At 41.3% G+C, this 16,799-nt stretch overlaps 1 protein-coding gene across 5 annotated transcripts in view; it reads left to right on the forward strand.

The window, feature by feature from the left end:
- Nucleotides 1-16,799, forward strand: part of SORCS1 (sortilin related VPS10 domain containing receptor 1) — a 482,842-nt gene that overhangs the window by 309,045 nt on the left and 156,998 nt on the right. For all 5 annotated transcript variants that reach the window (XM_011363774.2, XM_011363773.1, XM_011363770.1 and 2 more), the window contains exon 5: nucleotides 6,823-6,896. In XM_011363774.2, the coding sequence (XP_011362076.1) occupies nucleotides 6,823-6,896 (74 nt within the window). The remainder of the gene's footprint in view (nucleotides 1-6,822; nucleotides 6,897-16,799) is intronic.

Below are 16,799 nucleotides of genomic sequence, written 5' to 3' on the forward strand. Positions count from 1 at the left end.
CTAGTGCACCAAAACACTGGCCTCCCTAGAAAAGCCATTGAGATATTTTTTTTCTTTAATTACTTTTTTTTGTTTTTCTATTTTCATTTAAGCATTTCCTTCCTGTCCAACTTACCATGAGACCTATTCTTCCTGACAGATGCTGCGGTACCCATTTCCAGAGCTCAGTTTCACAGCAAAGGGAGGATTGTTGTTTGAGGATCATACAGGAGAGTCAGGGAGAGTGAAGAACCAGTGAACAAGAGAGAAATCACCCCTGGCTGGCTCCCAAGCATCCAGGAGCCCCTTGCGATTCATCAGACCAGCTTGTGACACTTTGAGAGACACAGGCACCATGACCCCTGCCCGTCTACTCCTCCACCCTTGCCCCAAGCTCTAGTCCCAGGGGTTTGCTTATAAATTCTCCCCCTGTCCAGGCAAAATGATGGGAGTTTTCAGAAGTGATCTCTTATGCTCTACATCTGGTCAGATATGTTAAAAATTTTATTTAGTTTTCTTTGTTCATTTTTAAAAATATTGTTCCCTTTTCTTCTTCTCACACCTAAGGGCTCTGACTAATCCAGGCACTCATCTCTTCTCCGTCCTGTTGCGGTCACTTGCTCACTGGTATCTTTCCTTTGTTCCATCTTCCCACTGCTAATGGATCGATCTTACCGAGACACAGTTCCAAGTATGTTCCAAGTGGCAGTTTTCCTCTGCTGCTTATTTCTGTCTCTCAAAACTGCTGAGCAGCTTCATCAATGCATTTAAATAATGGCATGATTACATGGGATTTGTGGTGTAGATCCTTATCTTAACTTCTAATTATTTTATTTATCTTCTATTTGCTTCATCTATATTATAGAATCTTTTATATTCCATCTCAGAATTTTCCTTTTTTACCTCCAGAACTGGGTGCACAGGAAGTGTCTACAAATGGACTGGCCTATGGTCACATATTGACCCTTCCTTCCGAGCCAGCCCAGTTCCATGTGTCTGATGCCCCAATCCTGCCTCGAAGTACCAAACCCAACTGTGGGGCACATTCATTGACAGCTGGGGAATGTCCAGTGACAGGTTTGATAAATTCAGCTGGGGGAGAGATGGGCGGAGCCAGTGAGTGGCATGTCACCATTCCTGCTCGCTCTTCATGAGCGAATCCCGGACACTCAGCCTCGGTACTCTTGTCTTCTGACCTCTTTGACATTTGGATCCTGTCTGCATCATCTTCCACAAACTACGGTGGCATTGCATTTATCCAACCTGCCCGCAGCCTCCGTTTGTATCCTCTGTGGGAACTCCAGCTAAGCTGGGTCTCTTTCATTGACAAAAGAACAGAAACACCTCTGTGAGCTTTGCTGCACTTGTTCCTGTGCTTGGGCTGACTTGTTTGCCCTGGATCGCCCTTCCTCCACTTCTCCACATTGGGAAATTTTAACTGTGCTCTTAGGCCCACATTGACATCTTTGGCAGATTTCCAACTTTTCCTCTCCACATCGGCCACCATAGCACTCTGAAGAAAACAGGACATGTTACTATACATTGTCTGGGATATAACCTGATAAGCTAGCTTTTTCTTTGAGTAACTTACATCTGCTGGGCGTGGGGGAGCTGGCCTTGCATGGTCACCATGGTTCTCTTGCTGTGTATCCCTGTACCCACAGCCAAGGACAAGATATGTGTCAGCACTTAGTGAAGTTTCATGAAATTATTTTAGGGACCACAGGCCTTCTCCTGTACTGTGAAATCAGAGCATACTTCTGAGGACATTTCTGGGTTTTCTCTGGGCGGATTCTCTTTCTTCCTGTCGAGGTTGGTGAGGGAAAGAGCTTGATATTTGCAATGCCTCGGGCCTGGCATTAGGAATTCATTTGAAATCCTCAAGGTCTCGTCTCTTTCTTGCTAGAAATGCAGTAACAGCAGTGAGAAGTGGAGAATCATGAGGTAGATGAGAGCTTTGTGCCCAGACCATCCCCAAGGCAGTATTACGATGAGGCAAATAAAATAGAACTGGCAGGGTTTTCTGTCAGCCTTTTCAAGAAGTGTAATTTGCAGGCCTCCTGCCTCTAAAATGTTAAGAGTAGGGAAGTAAAGAGGAATGAGCAGGCAACTTTAAAAAGAGCGAACAGCAGGAAGTGTTCCACCAACGTGGAAGCCTCTCGAGGAACCTACATGTTGGGGAGACCCAGGGACCTGCCCCCCGACTGGGAAAGTCGCCGTGGGAAACGTCGTGGTGAACCGCCTCCAGTCTCATCAACCGAAGTCTTAAAACATGTTAGCATTCTCACCTTCTATGGAACCGTGTCTTCGGCCCGACTTCCTAGCTGCTAAGGAAAATGCCTAATGTGTACCTAATAATCTGGAAAGAGGCGGCTGCACTGATCCAACCAAAGAATATTGAGAAGACTTTTCAAGGGACAGTGACAACTGCAAGCTTTCGTATCAACAGAAGGAAGTTGAGTTTCTCTTCAAAGAAAGATGGTACTCCTTTCAGGATTTAATCAAAATGTGAATGGTGGGAAAATGGAAAAGGAAAGATGGAAACAGCTGTTGTCATACCCCCTTCCTGCACCCCAGCTTCATCTGCTGTAGTTCAGAAATCCTGGGCAAAGCCAATGAAACTCATTCTTTCCCATGCCCAAACTCTTTGTCCTCTGTGGCACCCCTCTTTTGTTCCCTTGGAGCCTGTGTCCCTCGCCTAACTTGCAGCTTTTCAGGATTCCTAAGGACGATCCAGGGGTGACTGAACAATTGGTTAACAGCTCATAACAAACTAACCTTTGCTTTATGGGAGATAAAGGCAGATGACAAGAAAACAAGCCAATGTGGGAGAAGCCACCAAAAAATGAAAAAGGAAAGAAAAACCATTCAGGACAGGAACATAGTAGGGAGGAGTACAGACAGCCCTGGAAGAGCATAATGACAGAGAAGGAGTTAGCCACTGAGGCTGCTCATAGATCTTGAGCATAGCTGGGTATTGGTTTTGTGCCCATTGAGTTATTGAGTTATATTTACAAAGGCAGGGAAGTGGTCTCAGATAGTTTTGAATGATCTTAGATAGGAAGGATTTTCTGACTGAAGTCCTCCCCCGCTCCCTTTTTGAAATTTCTACTCCTTCAATCTTTTTTCCAATCCTTTGTACCAGAGTTAGTGAAATAAAAACGAAACCCCAAACCCTCCACGAACCACGTTGTGCAGTCATGACAGTGAGTTAGTAGATGGACGTTGTTCTCCTAAAACTGGTTCAGAGATTTTCTCATCTCCCTCATCTTTCTCTAGGCTCAGCATTGCTACAAAAAGCTACTGCTGCTGCCTCTGATGTAACAGAGTGAGGATAATTCTTGGTTCTGTGTTCTGACAGTCCAAAGAAACCTTGGAGCCAGAGACACACAGGGAGGGAAATAAACCTTATTTAGGTGCTGCGAACTTTATGAATTTTATTAAAGAACATTGACTCATTCTACATGCAAAGCCTTCTTCCACTGGTGACAGAGACAGAGTCACTGTGTAAAAAGGCTTTAATGTCTTTCCCTTCTTTGTAGAGGAGAACTTTGCTGTCAGACTCTGCAGGTTTAATTAACACATTAACTTGAATGGCTGTGAGTCATTTTCTCCTTTGCTTGGTAGAACATCCGGCTGGACAATTAACTTCTTAGGGGGGAAATATTTGAAGTAGTAGATGGAGTATACAGAGCAGCTTTGTCCAGGGGTGAATGAATATGCAAGAAGTGCTTCCTGCAAATCCTTGGGAGTTTCAAATGTACTGATAGTTACAGTTTGTTTTAGATGTAGGCCTCTAGCTGTGGATCCATGGAAGCAAAACATATTCCTCCGATAAATAATCTTTGTTCATCCATTGGGGAACCTGGGTGCTTTACTAGTAGATACATCACTAGATGATTTGCATGATGCAGAATTGATATTTTTTCTCATCATCATCTACTATGTGCAAGGCACTATATAAATACAGAGAGATGGGATTCCTGACATTTAAAAGCGCTGTGATCGCCATCAAAGATGTACAGAGTGATCTCAGATATTCAAGGGTGATTTTAGATCGGAAGGAATTTCTGCCTTGCATTTATAGAAAACTCTTGAAACACTACTAAGAAATATAAATATATGTATCTTGTAGTTTGATATCATCTGTGGTTGTACCATGGTTCCTTGGAAATAAGGCCCCTGGGAATTCTAGTATGTAGGAGAAGGTTCCTAGAGAAGGTGGCCTTGATCTGGGCCTGAGGAGAACATTGGCATTGAGGTAGGAACGTCATGAAGCCACCTCTGCCAGAGTAGGTAGCACCAGTGGAGGCATGGCATGAGGAATATGCCCAGGTGTCGACGAAGTGAGAAGGCGAGTCCACCAACACTAGAGGGTACCTTTCAAGAGAGGAAATGGAAAAAGATGTCACTGAGCTGCATAATAATAACTTGGTTTACTGGATCATTTGGTATACCCACTGCTTGAGGGGCCTCTTGATGCTCACAAATAACAAAGCAGCTTCTTGAAAGAGGATAAAAACAAATATCATGAGACATGCCTGACAGGTCCACAGGTTTGAATCCAAGCCTAGAGGAGGTCAATTTAAAAACACACAGAAGAGAAACACACACACACACACACACACACACACACACACACACACACACACACACACACGTGGGAGCAGGGATAGTAATCGCTCGGTGCGGCCATATGAGCTCTCAGAGTTTATGTATGATTTTCAGCATATATGTGAATTCAGTCTTCACAGAGAATTATTATTACTTCAAGCTGCCCTGATGCTGTTACACTGGCATAAATCTGTGTGTATAAAAATAGATGTTAACATACATTTATGTATAGACAGAGGCATACACAATGGTGCAAACTCTACTCCCTTTAAACTCATGGAAAGCAGTGTGGTTCTGGGTTTAAAAAAAGACAGAGCAATGGGAGAGGGAGAAGCAGACAATCCAAATCCAAACGGGGCACTTGCTGTTGCTATACCAGTCTGCATGTTACAATGCAGGTTGTTCAAGACGTGCTGGGGAGTAAGGAGCAGGACACGCATACTCTGGCTGCCTGGGTTCTGAACTAACAGGGATGTGTCCCATCTCCCTTCATCTTTATGAGGGAGGCTGTGTCCACTTCTTTTCTTAGCACTCTTAAAATGAATCAAGCATGAAATGTACCCAGGAAAACTTTCTTCCTCAGACGTGATGGAGCAGAAAATAATAATAATGCTTGAAAGAAAAAGCCACAGATTCTCCTTGGTCAGAAGCCCAAATATTGTATAGTTGGAGCCAATTGAACTGCTTGCTTTAGTAGCCACATATTTCAGCTTTTGGCAGGGGGTGGGGGGCTTTAGGATCTGTTTTGATCCAATGGACACACTGGCATAGGAAGCATTTTGAAGGGGGTTATTACATAATTATTTGAGTTGCCTTCTTCTGGGACATGCCTGGTATATCTGCAGCCTTGATGAGTCACTTGGTGAGTCATTTGACCCTTCACTGAGTGCTGGGGCTGGGAAGAAAGGACGAGCCTGAGCAGTCATGGCACTCAGCATACTGACTCACCATTCATTCTCTGTGGGATTTGGCAAATGCAAGGGTGGAAGATTGGGATGTGGGTGGGTTACAGACCAGGCACATAGAAGAAAGAAGCTCTAAATTATTTTTCTCAAATCACTATCGCAGTGACCAGTGGGAACCACAATGCTTACAGCAACAGGAATCTCTGGGCTGCCATCAGAGGCACAAGAGCGTTCCACTGTCCTGTTAAAGATCACTGGAGAGGAGCAGGGGTGTTGAGTGAACTGGATGTAGGAGAAGGAGGACATTAGGAGAGGATAGAGTAGGGGAGGGTTAGACCATGTCTCATGAACAGTGTTTTTATGCCGTTGCCCTTGGAGAGTGCTGACACAGTGTAGCAAATGGACTTGAACTCTTACCAGCTATATAACCATCTGTAAAATGCTCATAATAACTTCATATGTCACAGTGATGGTGTGTGGATCAAATAAAACAGTACATGAGAAGCCCTTGGATGACTAAATAAGAGCTTAGTCAGTGTTATAGCCTGAAGTTCCTCTGGTTACTCTTAAAAAGACAACCATTGGCTCCTTTTGCCCACAGGAACAATTCCAGCCTCCCTAACTTGCCATTCAATGCCTTTTTTCAAGTTGCCCTCCATGTTTGCATCTAAACTTATTTAGATAAGCCAGACTTAATTCTATCCCATCTCTGCATGTCTCACCACTTCGACCTATGTTGTTCTCTTTGTGAGTAACGCTTGTCCCATTTTTGCCAGTTTCAACGTTGTCATTCCTTTGCATCCCAACTGAATCTTGGAAGCATCTGTGAAGCATCCTTGATTGGCTGCAGAGTCTCCTTCCTCTGCATCCCTTTGTCACTGGCTGCCTTGTCCATTTCTCATTACTTTAGTCAGAGTTAGGTTATATTATCTGCTCTTTGAGAGCCAGGTCTAGATTTTGCACTTCTTTGAATCTCACACAATGATCTATACAGGCTAATAGGTCAAGTGGTACTGCTGACTTTGTCAGCAGGCAGAATGGGATATGGATTCTAGTTCATTTTAATATTTAGTGGGTATGTGATTTCTAACAAATCACTTAATTTTCCTGAGCCTCAGTTGCTTCAGCTGTAAAATGAGAGTATTAATATCCGATTTGGAGAATGTATGTGAGGAGTACAGATGATATTTGGATCATTCACCTGGTATGTGGTAGGTGCTCAGTAAGTGGTAGGTACTATTATTATTACTGGTTTGATGAACTGCTGCTTGTGCATTCGATGTACCGTGGAATCATGGTGCTAAGTAATTTCTTTTCTCTATAGTTATACAGCTCTGCTGAGTTTGGGAGAAGGTGGCAGCTTATCCAGGAAGGGGTTGTACCCAACAGGTTCTACTGGTAAGTCTCACTTTATTTTGTAGCGTTTTGTGAAGTCACTTGGTAAATGAGCATTGGAATCTTTTTCTCACCTGGAGCTCTCACATGAGCTTTGTTCTTATTGGGATATGCCCACAAGCCCCTAGGGCAGGAGGTGACATAGGAGTAGTAAAACATTTTTAGAGACTATTAAAGCTGTGTCACAATTTCCTTAATAAACCCAAAATAGATCATTGAGATTAGTGAACAGCAGGGGCTTTGTAACTGCTGTTTTGTTATATTTTGATGAGACTTGTGAGACTGACACTTAAAATATTTTAATAGTGATTTTTATTACTTACAAGTGTTATCCACAGATCTATTACATGTTCAAATAAAGGTTTTCAGTGTAAATAAGTAGATCTTATTTATTCTAAAAGTAGATCTTCCTCCCACTCCTGATTGCGAATTTTCTAGACCTCCTCCTCACCATATGGGACACAACCAATATTCTTAGTTTCCTTCTATCCTTCCAGAAATGTTCTATGAATTACCAATATATTCTTAGTCAGCTTAAGCTGCTAGAGCAAAATACCATAGACTGGGTAGCTTAAACAACACATTTCTTTCTCACAGTTGTGAAGACCGGGGTGTCTAAGATGCAGGATCCTGGTGAAGGCCGGGATGTTTCAGAGGCTATTGCGGAGGGCTGCCTTCTTTCTGTGTCCTCACATGGAGAGAGAGAGAGAGAGAGAGAAAGAGAGAGAGAGAGAGAGAGAGAGAGAGAGAGAGAGAGAGAGCGCGCGCGTGAGTAAGCGAGCGAGCTCCAGTACTAACCCCATCATGGGGCCTCATACTCATGACCTCACCTAAACCTGATTACCTCTCAAAAGTCTACCTCTAAATACCATTGCACTGGGGATTAGAGATTCTACACGAATTGGGGGCATAATTGAGTCCATAACATTCTCACCCCTGACCCCTCCAAATGTATATCTTGCTCACATGCAAAATATAGCCATTTCATCCCAACAGCCCCAAATGTTTAAACTGTTACAGCATCAGCTATAAGGTCTAAAGTCCAATGTCTCCTGTAAATGTAATTTAAATCAGATGAGGATGAAACCCAAGGTATGATGCACCCTGAGGAAAAATTTCTCTCAACTGTAAACTTGTGGAACTAGGTAACTCGTGAGCATCCAAAATACAGTAGCGGGATAGGCATAAGAGAGGCATTCCCATTATAAAAGGGAAAAGGAAAAAAAATGGGTGACAGTTCCCAAGCAATTACTGAGAAACCGCCACATGGTAGAGGGAGAGCAAACTCTGGTCTATTCTGCTTCCTGTACAGGCACTAATCCCATCCTGGGGGTCCCGCTCTCATGACCTGGGTACCTCCCAGAGACCCCATCTCCAGATATTATCACTTGTGGGGTTAGGGCTTCAACATGTGAATTTTAGGTGGGGGGGGCACAAACATTTAGTCCATACATTTGCATTTACGTAAATTTTAGCTTATGCACACTGTTCTACACCTTGCTTTTTTTCTGTTTTCTTTTTGAGTGGATACGATTCATAGTCCATGTCATCATTTTGTTAAATGGCCATGTGTCATTTTATTCCAAAGATGTACACTGGAGGCTTATTTAATATACAAAAATAAACTATATATGTTGGTAGGGGGTGGAGAAAAATATGATGGGGGAGGGGAAGTGAGGGGGGAGGAAAGGAGAGGAAAGGAGAGGAGAAGACAGATAGCAGAAGAAAAAAGGAAGCGAAGAAAGTGATACTCTTCTGTTTTTTTAACCACCTGAGCCCATCTTCCTGATTAAACTAGAGGTGGCCTCCCTCCCTGGAAATGGGAGACTCCAATTGGAAAGAAGGAAAATAACACAAGGCCCTTTGGTTTTGAGTTTCCAAGGGCCTAGATCCTGACAAAGTAAGAAAAGTATGGTTCTAATATCATTTTAACACTACCCGTCAATTCCTTTTGAAATTATAATCTAACCCTTGCCAAAAGATACAACACTACCTTACTCTGATTTACCTGATTTGCCTATGGAAAAGCCCTTTAGGTTGTTTACAGACTTTTTCTGGTATAAACAGAAAAAGCGGACAGGGCATGAGACCTTGTAAAGTGCACTGTGCACATGACTGTTAATGAAAATTTCTCGGTCTCTGGCCCCCTTGACTCCTCCTGAAATCACACTGTCTCTCATCAACCTTTGGACTAACATTCCTTCTGAGAGGAATGCGTTTTTATAGTTCTCATTTTCAAACACTGCCCTAAAACCCCCTTGGGAGCTGAAAGCCAGAGACCTACATTAGAGAAATCTCTTAAAACGCTAGGGAAACTGCCTGAAAAAGTGAAAGACAAACCATTTGCAAACAAGCTGGCTCAAAGATAACACCAAGAGACTTCTACAGGGAATACTATCTTTTCTCTCACCATAAAGAGACTTTTCTACCTGAAGGAGGTTTTTGTTGTGTAGAAGCTACTCCCCTGTCTTTCCCACGGCTGTCCTTGCTCAGGAGAGTCTAGAGCCTTGCTCTCTGTGTCCATTCTGGTCTCGCCCTGTGCCTGGAATTCAACACTAGTTATCACTGAGTCTCTCTTCTCTGATCAGCACTGCTTCTCTCCCTCTCTTACTCATTTGTGTCCCTTATTCATGAGACACCTCTCACCTCTATGTATTTTGCTTATAGATGTAAAGTCACTTTTTGAAAAGCAGATCCATCTTTTTTTTTTTATTTTTTTGTATTTTTCATTCTTTTTCACTTGGCGTTCTATGTGCATAGAAAGACCTCGGAGAATAAAAGGACTAAAATAAATTAATGTGGTTCTCCTAATTTAACCTGGAAATGGAGTTGACGCTTTGCCAATGAGAAAGTGTGAGGGACAAATTTTTCCTCTAGTTCTTCTTCCAAATGACTGAAAATATCTCCATAGGAACCCAGCAATATAAGATAGAAAGTTAAAATACACAGACCGCTGGATCAAAGTTTCTTCCTATAGATAGAAACAAAGAAAAACATTGACTAAAAAGATGAACAAGGAAAAAGCACTGAGATGGAAATATTTCCTATGTCAGTGGCACATGGTACCACATGATATTTTCTAGCTCACTGAAGGTCTCATTTACACACAGCATTATGAGGTGAACGGACCCCATCATCGCTTTGGCTGGTGCTAATTGCAGTCCCTTCTTATCTATTCTTTAAATGGGGATCTTCTACCTGAAAGCCTGATTAGCAAAGCCCTTGTAACCAAATGTCATAATATTATCATCTTTACCAAAACTTTATATGTGATTATGTATGAATTCTAGTTAATCTGTTTGTTGAATAAAATAAATAGTACCCCTTCCCTCTGCCTTTGGGAACAGAGGGACACATCCTCCCCATTCAAGCCCTAACAATGTGATAAACATTATTCAAAGCTATTTAATCCTTCATCACAATTTTATGAAATAAGCCTTGCATTATCATCATTAGCAGATGGGGAACCTGTGGCATAAAGAGGTTAAGTAATTTAGCCAAGATCACACAGGCAGAAAGTGGCAGAGCCAGGATTCAAATGCAAGCAGTCTGGCTCCAATGTCTGTGCTCTACTAAATCAGTGGACTCTGTTGCCTCTGCCTGTTGGCCTTCTTTTCTGGACTGAGGCTGTGAGCCTTGGAAATCCAGCCCGTCCAAGCAGATGAGTAGAGAAAATCCAAAGCTGTTTTGGCCACTATGCCCACATGTATATCTCTCCAACTGGGCTTGGCAAATGGCCCCCATGGGTTCTTTAAGCTCAGATGGTTTTTCCGGACAAGGCATGAGACCTTGTAAAGTGCACAGTGCACATGACTGTTAATGAAAATTTCTCAGTCTCTGTTCACATGGCTTGTGTATTCTGACTTTGCAATGTTCTGAGGCTGGCAGAAAAGGTGTCAATCAAAGCAATATTTATTAGACTACTGCTGGAAACCAGTCGCTTCAAATTACATGGGAACTATGGGGCTCTCTAGGATTATTCAGCAGGCATAATTAAAAGAAGTCCCCTTTAATCATTTCTTCTTGGAACCTGGCTATGGAGTGTGGAAGGGACTGGAGGGAACTTTTCTAGTGCTTAATTGAATTAAGCGACCCTGGATAATAGCATGGCATTCCCCATAGAGAAAAAGTAAGATAAATTTATGTCTTTTTTCCCTCAATTAGTACACTTGAGAAATATCATTATTTTGGGTGGCAATAGTAATGCCACCCCTGGAAGCAGTCAATGGCAATTGTAAAATCATCATGGAATATAAGTGTATCCTTATACTATCTCAGTGGTTGCTATTGGTACTACCATGGCTAACATAAATATAAATATTTCTCCAAGGAGTTCAAATTGCTTCCAAAACCAATTTACATGTATAGGGCATCTTATAAAACACATCTTAGCACAGTATCGCCCTTAATAGAATAGGTGTTTTGTTTTGTTTTTAACTAACTGCAATAGTGGCTTTGTTCTTTACTGTGTCAGAAGTTAATTATATTGAGAAGGCAAGAGGTTGAAGGGCTCAGAGATACTGAGGTGTAAGTTCTAGCTTTGTCATTTACTAAGTAGGGGGTCATGGGGCAGTTACTTCTCTGTGCCTCAGTTTTGCTCTCTGTAAGATGAAGATAATATCTACTTTAATAAATGAGATGTTTCTTCTGAATTGTAATGAGTGTGCACTGACTAATAGTAATAATATTATTACTAGTGGCTAACTTTCTACATCTATTAGTTTTGTTTTTCCCTGTGTTGGCTTCATTCTCAGGTTGGTTTTCCCCTGTTTGTGACAATGATGGACATCTTCAGCTTAGCCTTACATTTTAAGGGCTTAGAATCCCCATCCAGCCAGTCTGCCTCTTTCTCTGTATTTCGAGGAATCGAATCTGAGTGGCATGGCCTGGATCAAGTTTACATAAGATGATGCATCACTTGTGTAGATAAAACACATATCTACCCTGGGAACTGAAATAGAAAATGGATTGAGACCCAATGAAATTTCATTGCTCAAGGTTGGGAGAAAGGTGATTCCTAAAAAGGAAAAAAAAAAAAAATGGATTCTGTTATCATAAAATGAGAGGATAGGTTCGGGCTCTCATTAGGGAAAAAAACAAGAAGGATGGAAGAACCGAGTGTCAGCAAGATATTGGTTCTGTAATAGAGATTTGCATTTGTTAAGTAACTACAATGGTCTGGGCACATGATAACCCAGGCTATTTGATCCTCATAACAAGATTGTGAGGGAGGGATTCTTACCCTCATTTTGAAGTGAAAAGTTATGTAATTTAACACATAACATGTATTCCGCCAAGTTTTGACACTTGATTTGTCTGAGACCATGGCTCTTGTTTGCAGAATTAAAGATCTGCCCCAAATTCAACACTTACTTTCCACTTACATCCCCCAGTAATAACTGTTAGTTTAATGGTTCAGTAGATAAGCACCTAAGTGTTGAATTTGACATTGAAGAGGAACATGGTACTGGAGAATCAGTGGTACCCAAATGCTTTCAATAAGTGAAGTTCCTGCCAAAGCCGGATTTGCCATTAGAGACTGATGAATGTGGTTAGTTGGGATCTGATTCAAGTTTAGGACAAAGCAGTGGAAGACAGTTTTAATTATAACCCATTCAGCTATTTATTATCTATGCAAAAGACAAGGCAATCTGAGAGCTATTTCACTTAATTAAAAATAGGTTCGGACTTACCTTATTGATTACGTTATTCTGACATATGGGGGGATGACTGCAAACAGGGATAGCTGAGTGGTGATTATATATTTTCTGCATCTAATTCACATACGGAAAATTAAGAGTTGGCCCAACAATGAATTTTTGTTATTTTGGAATACAAGCCTTGTTTCAATGATGTCCCTCAGGGGTCATATGACAACTGTATTATACAGCAGAGAGATAATGAAATACAACGCCATCCTCAGCTGATCCGAGCTTGTATACACATTCTCATTCTTCCCCATGGTTCAGTGCCTCCAATGTGAATGACTGCCCATTCCACGTCTCTGGCAACAAGTCCCTTTTGTTGACCACTTTCTGTGTGCCAAGCCGTGTGCCAAGCTCTTTGCATTCATATTTTCAAGCAATCCATAAATCAATAATGTGAAATAATTTATTGATCAAAACTCATTTTTAAGATATGATAGAAACATGCCACCTGTTTTAAGGAAAAATTTAAAAAAATAAAAGGGAGACATATTGGCTTATGGGTCTGGAAAGTCAGAAAGTCTACTTACTTTATCTAGGCTCCACTAGATACAGAGGTTTGATCATGCTCTTTCTCCATCACTCAGCTCCACTGTCTCTTAGCTTCACTCTCAGGCAGACTCTCTCCTCCTGGCAACCTCTACCACCTGACACCTTCCCGGATTCGCTCTAATGGAAAAGAAACAGCTTCTTGCTTGTTGCTCCAGCAAAACACCTGGGACTAAATCTTATGGGCTCCGATTAGGTAACATCTAAACCTGGGGGTACAATCTAAACCTGGGGGTACAATCCATTCCCATAAACCATATAAACAGAGAATAAGGAATGGTGATGCCCCTAGAAAGACCGGGGGACTTTTACCAAAGGAATGGAGAATGTAATGGGAAGGTATCAACAAGAGGTGTCCATTATTGGGAGATATTTTAATTCACATTTTTAGATGAGAAATAAGAAGATAAATATAAAAGTGAAATCCCAGAGAAGTTAAATAATTTTGCCTTATGTCACATGTTAGTAAGTTATGGTAATGGAAAGTAAACCCAGATTTCTGGATAAAGAGTCAGTGTTATTTAAGCACCATGCTATTCTCTGGCCAGTGACCCCATTATTCTGGAGACCAGTGAAGCCCGACGAGCTCCAGCTCTCCTTGACACTTCTTAAATGACCCCCCATCCACAGAGCTCTCTTCTTACTTAAAACTGCTATTTTCTGTTGGCCTCATATCCATTGGGCCCTACATCCAGTTGTTAAAGTCACATGTGTCTACATAACTGGCCTATTGTCCTTGGCCAGGCTTCTCTCATCTAACCTTGGGAGTAAGAGGCAGATCCATGAGATTTTGCCTACATATCTGGCTATGGTCAGAAAACACTCCAGGACCTAAAGTCGTTTCTGTCTCTGATTCGGACTCATATCACTACCACTCATCCTCCAGTCCTTGTTGAATATTGTTACTGAGCCCATTTCAGGTTTTTTCTTATTGTTGTTTGATAAGTAGTTTGTTTTATATTTACCAGGTCACCATGGCACTTCTTTCTCCTTCAGATATGCTAGCCATTCAACACTCCATTCAGCATCTTCAGACTCCTAAGCCACTTATGCTAAAGAGACTTAGAGGATGTGGCATGAGATGACTGTAATTCTTGTCTTTTTCTGCAGATGGGTTTATTGGATTCAATAACAAGAGAAACCTCTGCACTTTTTCTTTCCCAGGTTCTGCAAATTGAAAATAGGATGGAGCCTAATGATGTTATATAAAAAATAAAAAGAAAACTCTATTCTAGATAATTTGGTACTATATTCTGAAGGGAGGATGGCTTTTTTTTTTTTTTTTTGAAGATACTCTGCTTTGTCTTCCATTCAAAGCAGAAGAGCAGAGAACTTCTAAACGAACCCCATCGCTCCCTTTCAATTTTATGTTGAGCTGGGAGTGAACATTTCACCCTTCAGAATCAGCTTTTCTGCTGGGCTTCTATATTCTATATTCCCTGGGTCCCAGCCTTAGCACTGAGAGTCTTATTCAACTTTGTTCTCATGCTCGCCTTCTCTTACATCTGTGGGTTCCCAAGTTCCATCAGTTCTTTCTCCACAAAATTATTCCTGCCCCCTTCCTCTTCTATTCTTCCTAGTGCGACACTGGTACAGTACCTCTTTCCTCTCACCAGGAACAGTGAAAAAGTCCCTCCATTCACCGCCCCTCCCCCATATCATATATAGCCTCAGAAATCTTGTAAGCATTTCCCTGGTAAAGTTTTGCCTTGTTCCTCACTGCTTACAACATTAAATTGAAAAGGATTAAGAATGTAACTAGGTTCTTGCCAACCTAGGTTTGAATGTAAATGTTCTGACTCCCTGCCCCGCCCCTTCACATACATACATTCCCAATTCTGTGTGCTAAATTTCAAAAGGCCAGGTAAATAATTCTAGGAACTGATTCGTCTATGGACTGGTCTAAACCTCCTATTTATAGAGATCTATACATGTTCCTTTTGGGGGATAAACTGCACTTATTTGTTTTAGCAACGGTTAATTTTTAGCACATACTCTGTGTCAGGACAGTTTTTGTCTTTGGCTATAAAGAAATGTTTGAGAATCTTTGTCACTCTTAGAATCATGATATGAGACTTTTATGTCCTTATACTTACCTCCACATGGAGCCTTCTTTGGCTCTTTTTCTTTTTCTAGGCAAGAATAATCTCTTTGTTTGAATTTAAATATGATTATGTCACAAATAAAATGCTATGCATCATAACATGTATTGCATTACAGGTCTGTATATGTAATTAGTAGAAAAAGCATAGGCTTAGAGTCAGCATATGTAAGATAGAATCCCAGCTTCAGTATTTACCAACTGGGTGATCCTGAGAAAATACTTCTGCCTGTGCTTTAATTTCTTACTTCCATGGTTTATTTCGAGAATTAAAGATGATATATTATGATTATTGTTAAGTAACTTTAGCACTTACTATGTTCTTCATATCTTTTTATTTCCTCATTTCTCCTCCTGCTAGAAGATAAGTTCTTTAAGTGCTTTAACATGTTTCTGTTTCTCTTGTGTACAACAGCAAATGGAATAGCAGAAATTTGTGTGTATGCGCACACACATGTAAGGTACTGGAATTCATTGGATACACACGTACATGTATATGCACACATAAACCCACAGACATGTACAGATTGAAACACAATATGGGACTTTTATGGGACATTTTGAAAGGGCATAGTTGTTAAATTAGGCAGCTATAATATATGATCTGTCTTTCCTTCCAATATCAGACCAGAATGTTAGAGTTCTAAGCCATGAAAGTATATATTGAGGGGGGTGCAGGGACTTCTAGATCAGTAAAAGCAACACTTCCTATGCATTAAACTATTTATTAACTCGACAGGTTGTCCTAAAGAATAATGAGATCCATGTAAGCAGAGGAATTTAAGCAAAGATGGAATAACTTCATTCTAGACTGCTCTCACAGGGAGCTCTGCCCTAGGCTGCTGATATTGACAGATCCTTTACATACTTCAGAATATGAGATTCAGGAGAAGAATGCAGAAGTCCCCTACTTCTTTGAAGTATGGACTTTATTCTCTCTTCTCTTATACTCTCCCTCACTCTCCCTGGAAACCTCTTCTGGTTCTGAGTTTCCTACCTTCTGAGCTGACCCACATGCGTGGTTTGAAGAAGGGGCAGGGAGAAGTGGCAGTAAGCCATTCCTGAGATCTGGCATCCTCACATCCCAAGAGCTTCACGCAGGCATTTCTGGTACCTGTAGTAGGAGTGCTAGAGAAGAGGATTTTCATTATCTTTGAGAAGCCTGCTGCTTTATCTTTTTTTCCTCTGTTAATGATCTCCACATGAGTGCTATTTTCCAACCCTCTTGTGCCTTCCTCCACTTCTTAATCTCTTCCTATGATTAGCAGGTTTTCCCTACAAATTAAGTTAAATTCCTCCTGCTATAGTGCAAACCCATCATTTTTCATTCAGTAATGACCATCATTGATTCCTGTCCTCCTTGTCTTGACAATTTCCCGTCTTCATGGACTGCAGCTCCTCTCTCTCTGAGCAACTGAGATTTGGTCACTTCTCTATATTTTCACTAACAACTCTTACGATGGCAGAGTGCAAGATGTGTCAGTGAATGAGAGCAAAGGAGCGGGGGATCTTTGTAATTATGGCTTCCTAATTTAGAATGATGGTAAAAGA

Source organism: Pteropus vampyrus, unplaced genomic scaffold (assembly GCF_000151845.1).
Source record: "Pteropus vampyrus isolate Shadow unplaced genomic scaffold, Pvam_2.0 Scaffold89, whole genome shotgun sequence".
In the NCBI taxonomy this organism is placed as follows: Eukaryota; Metazoa; Chordata; class Mammalia; order Chiroptera; family Pteropodidae; genus Pteropus; species Pteropus vampyrus.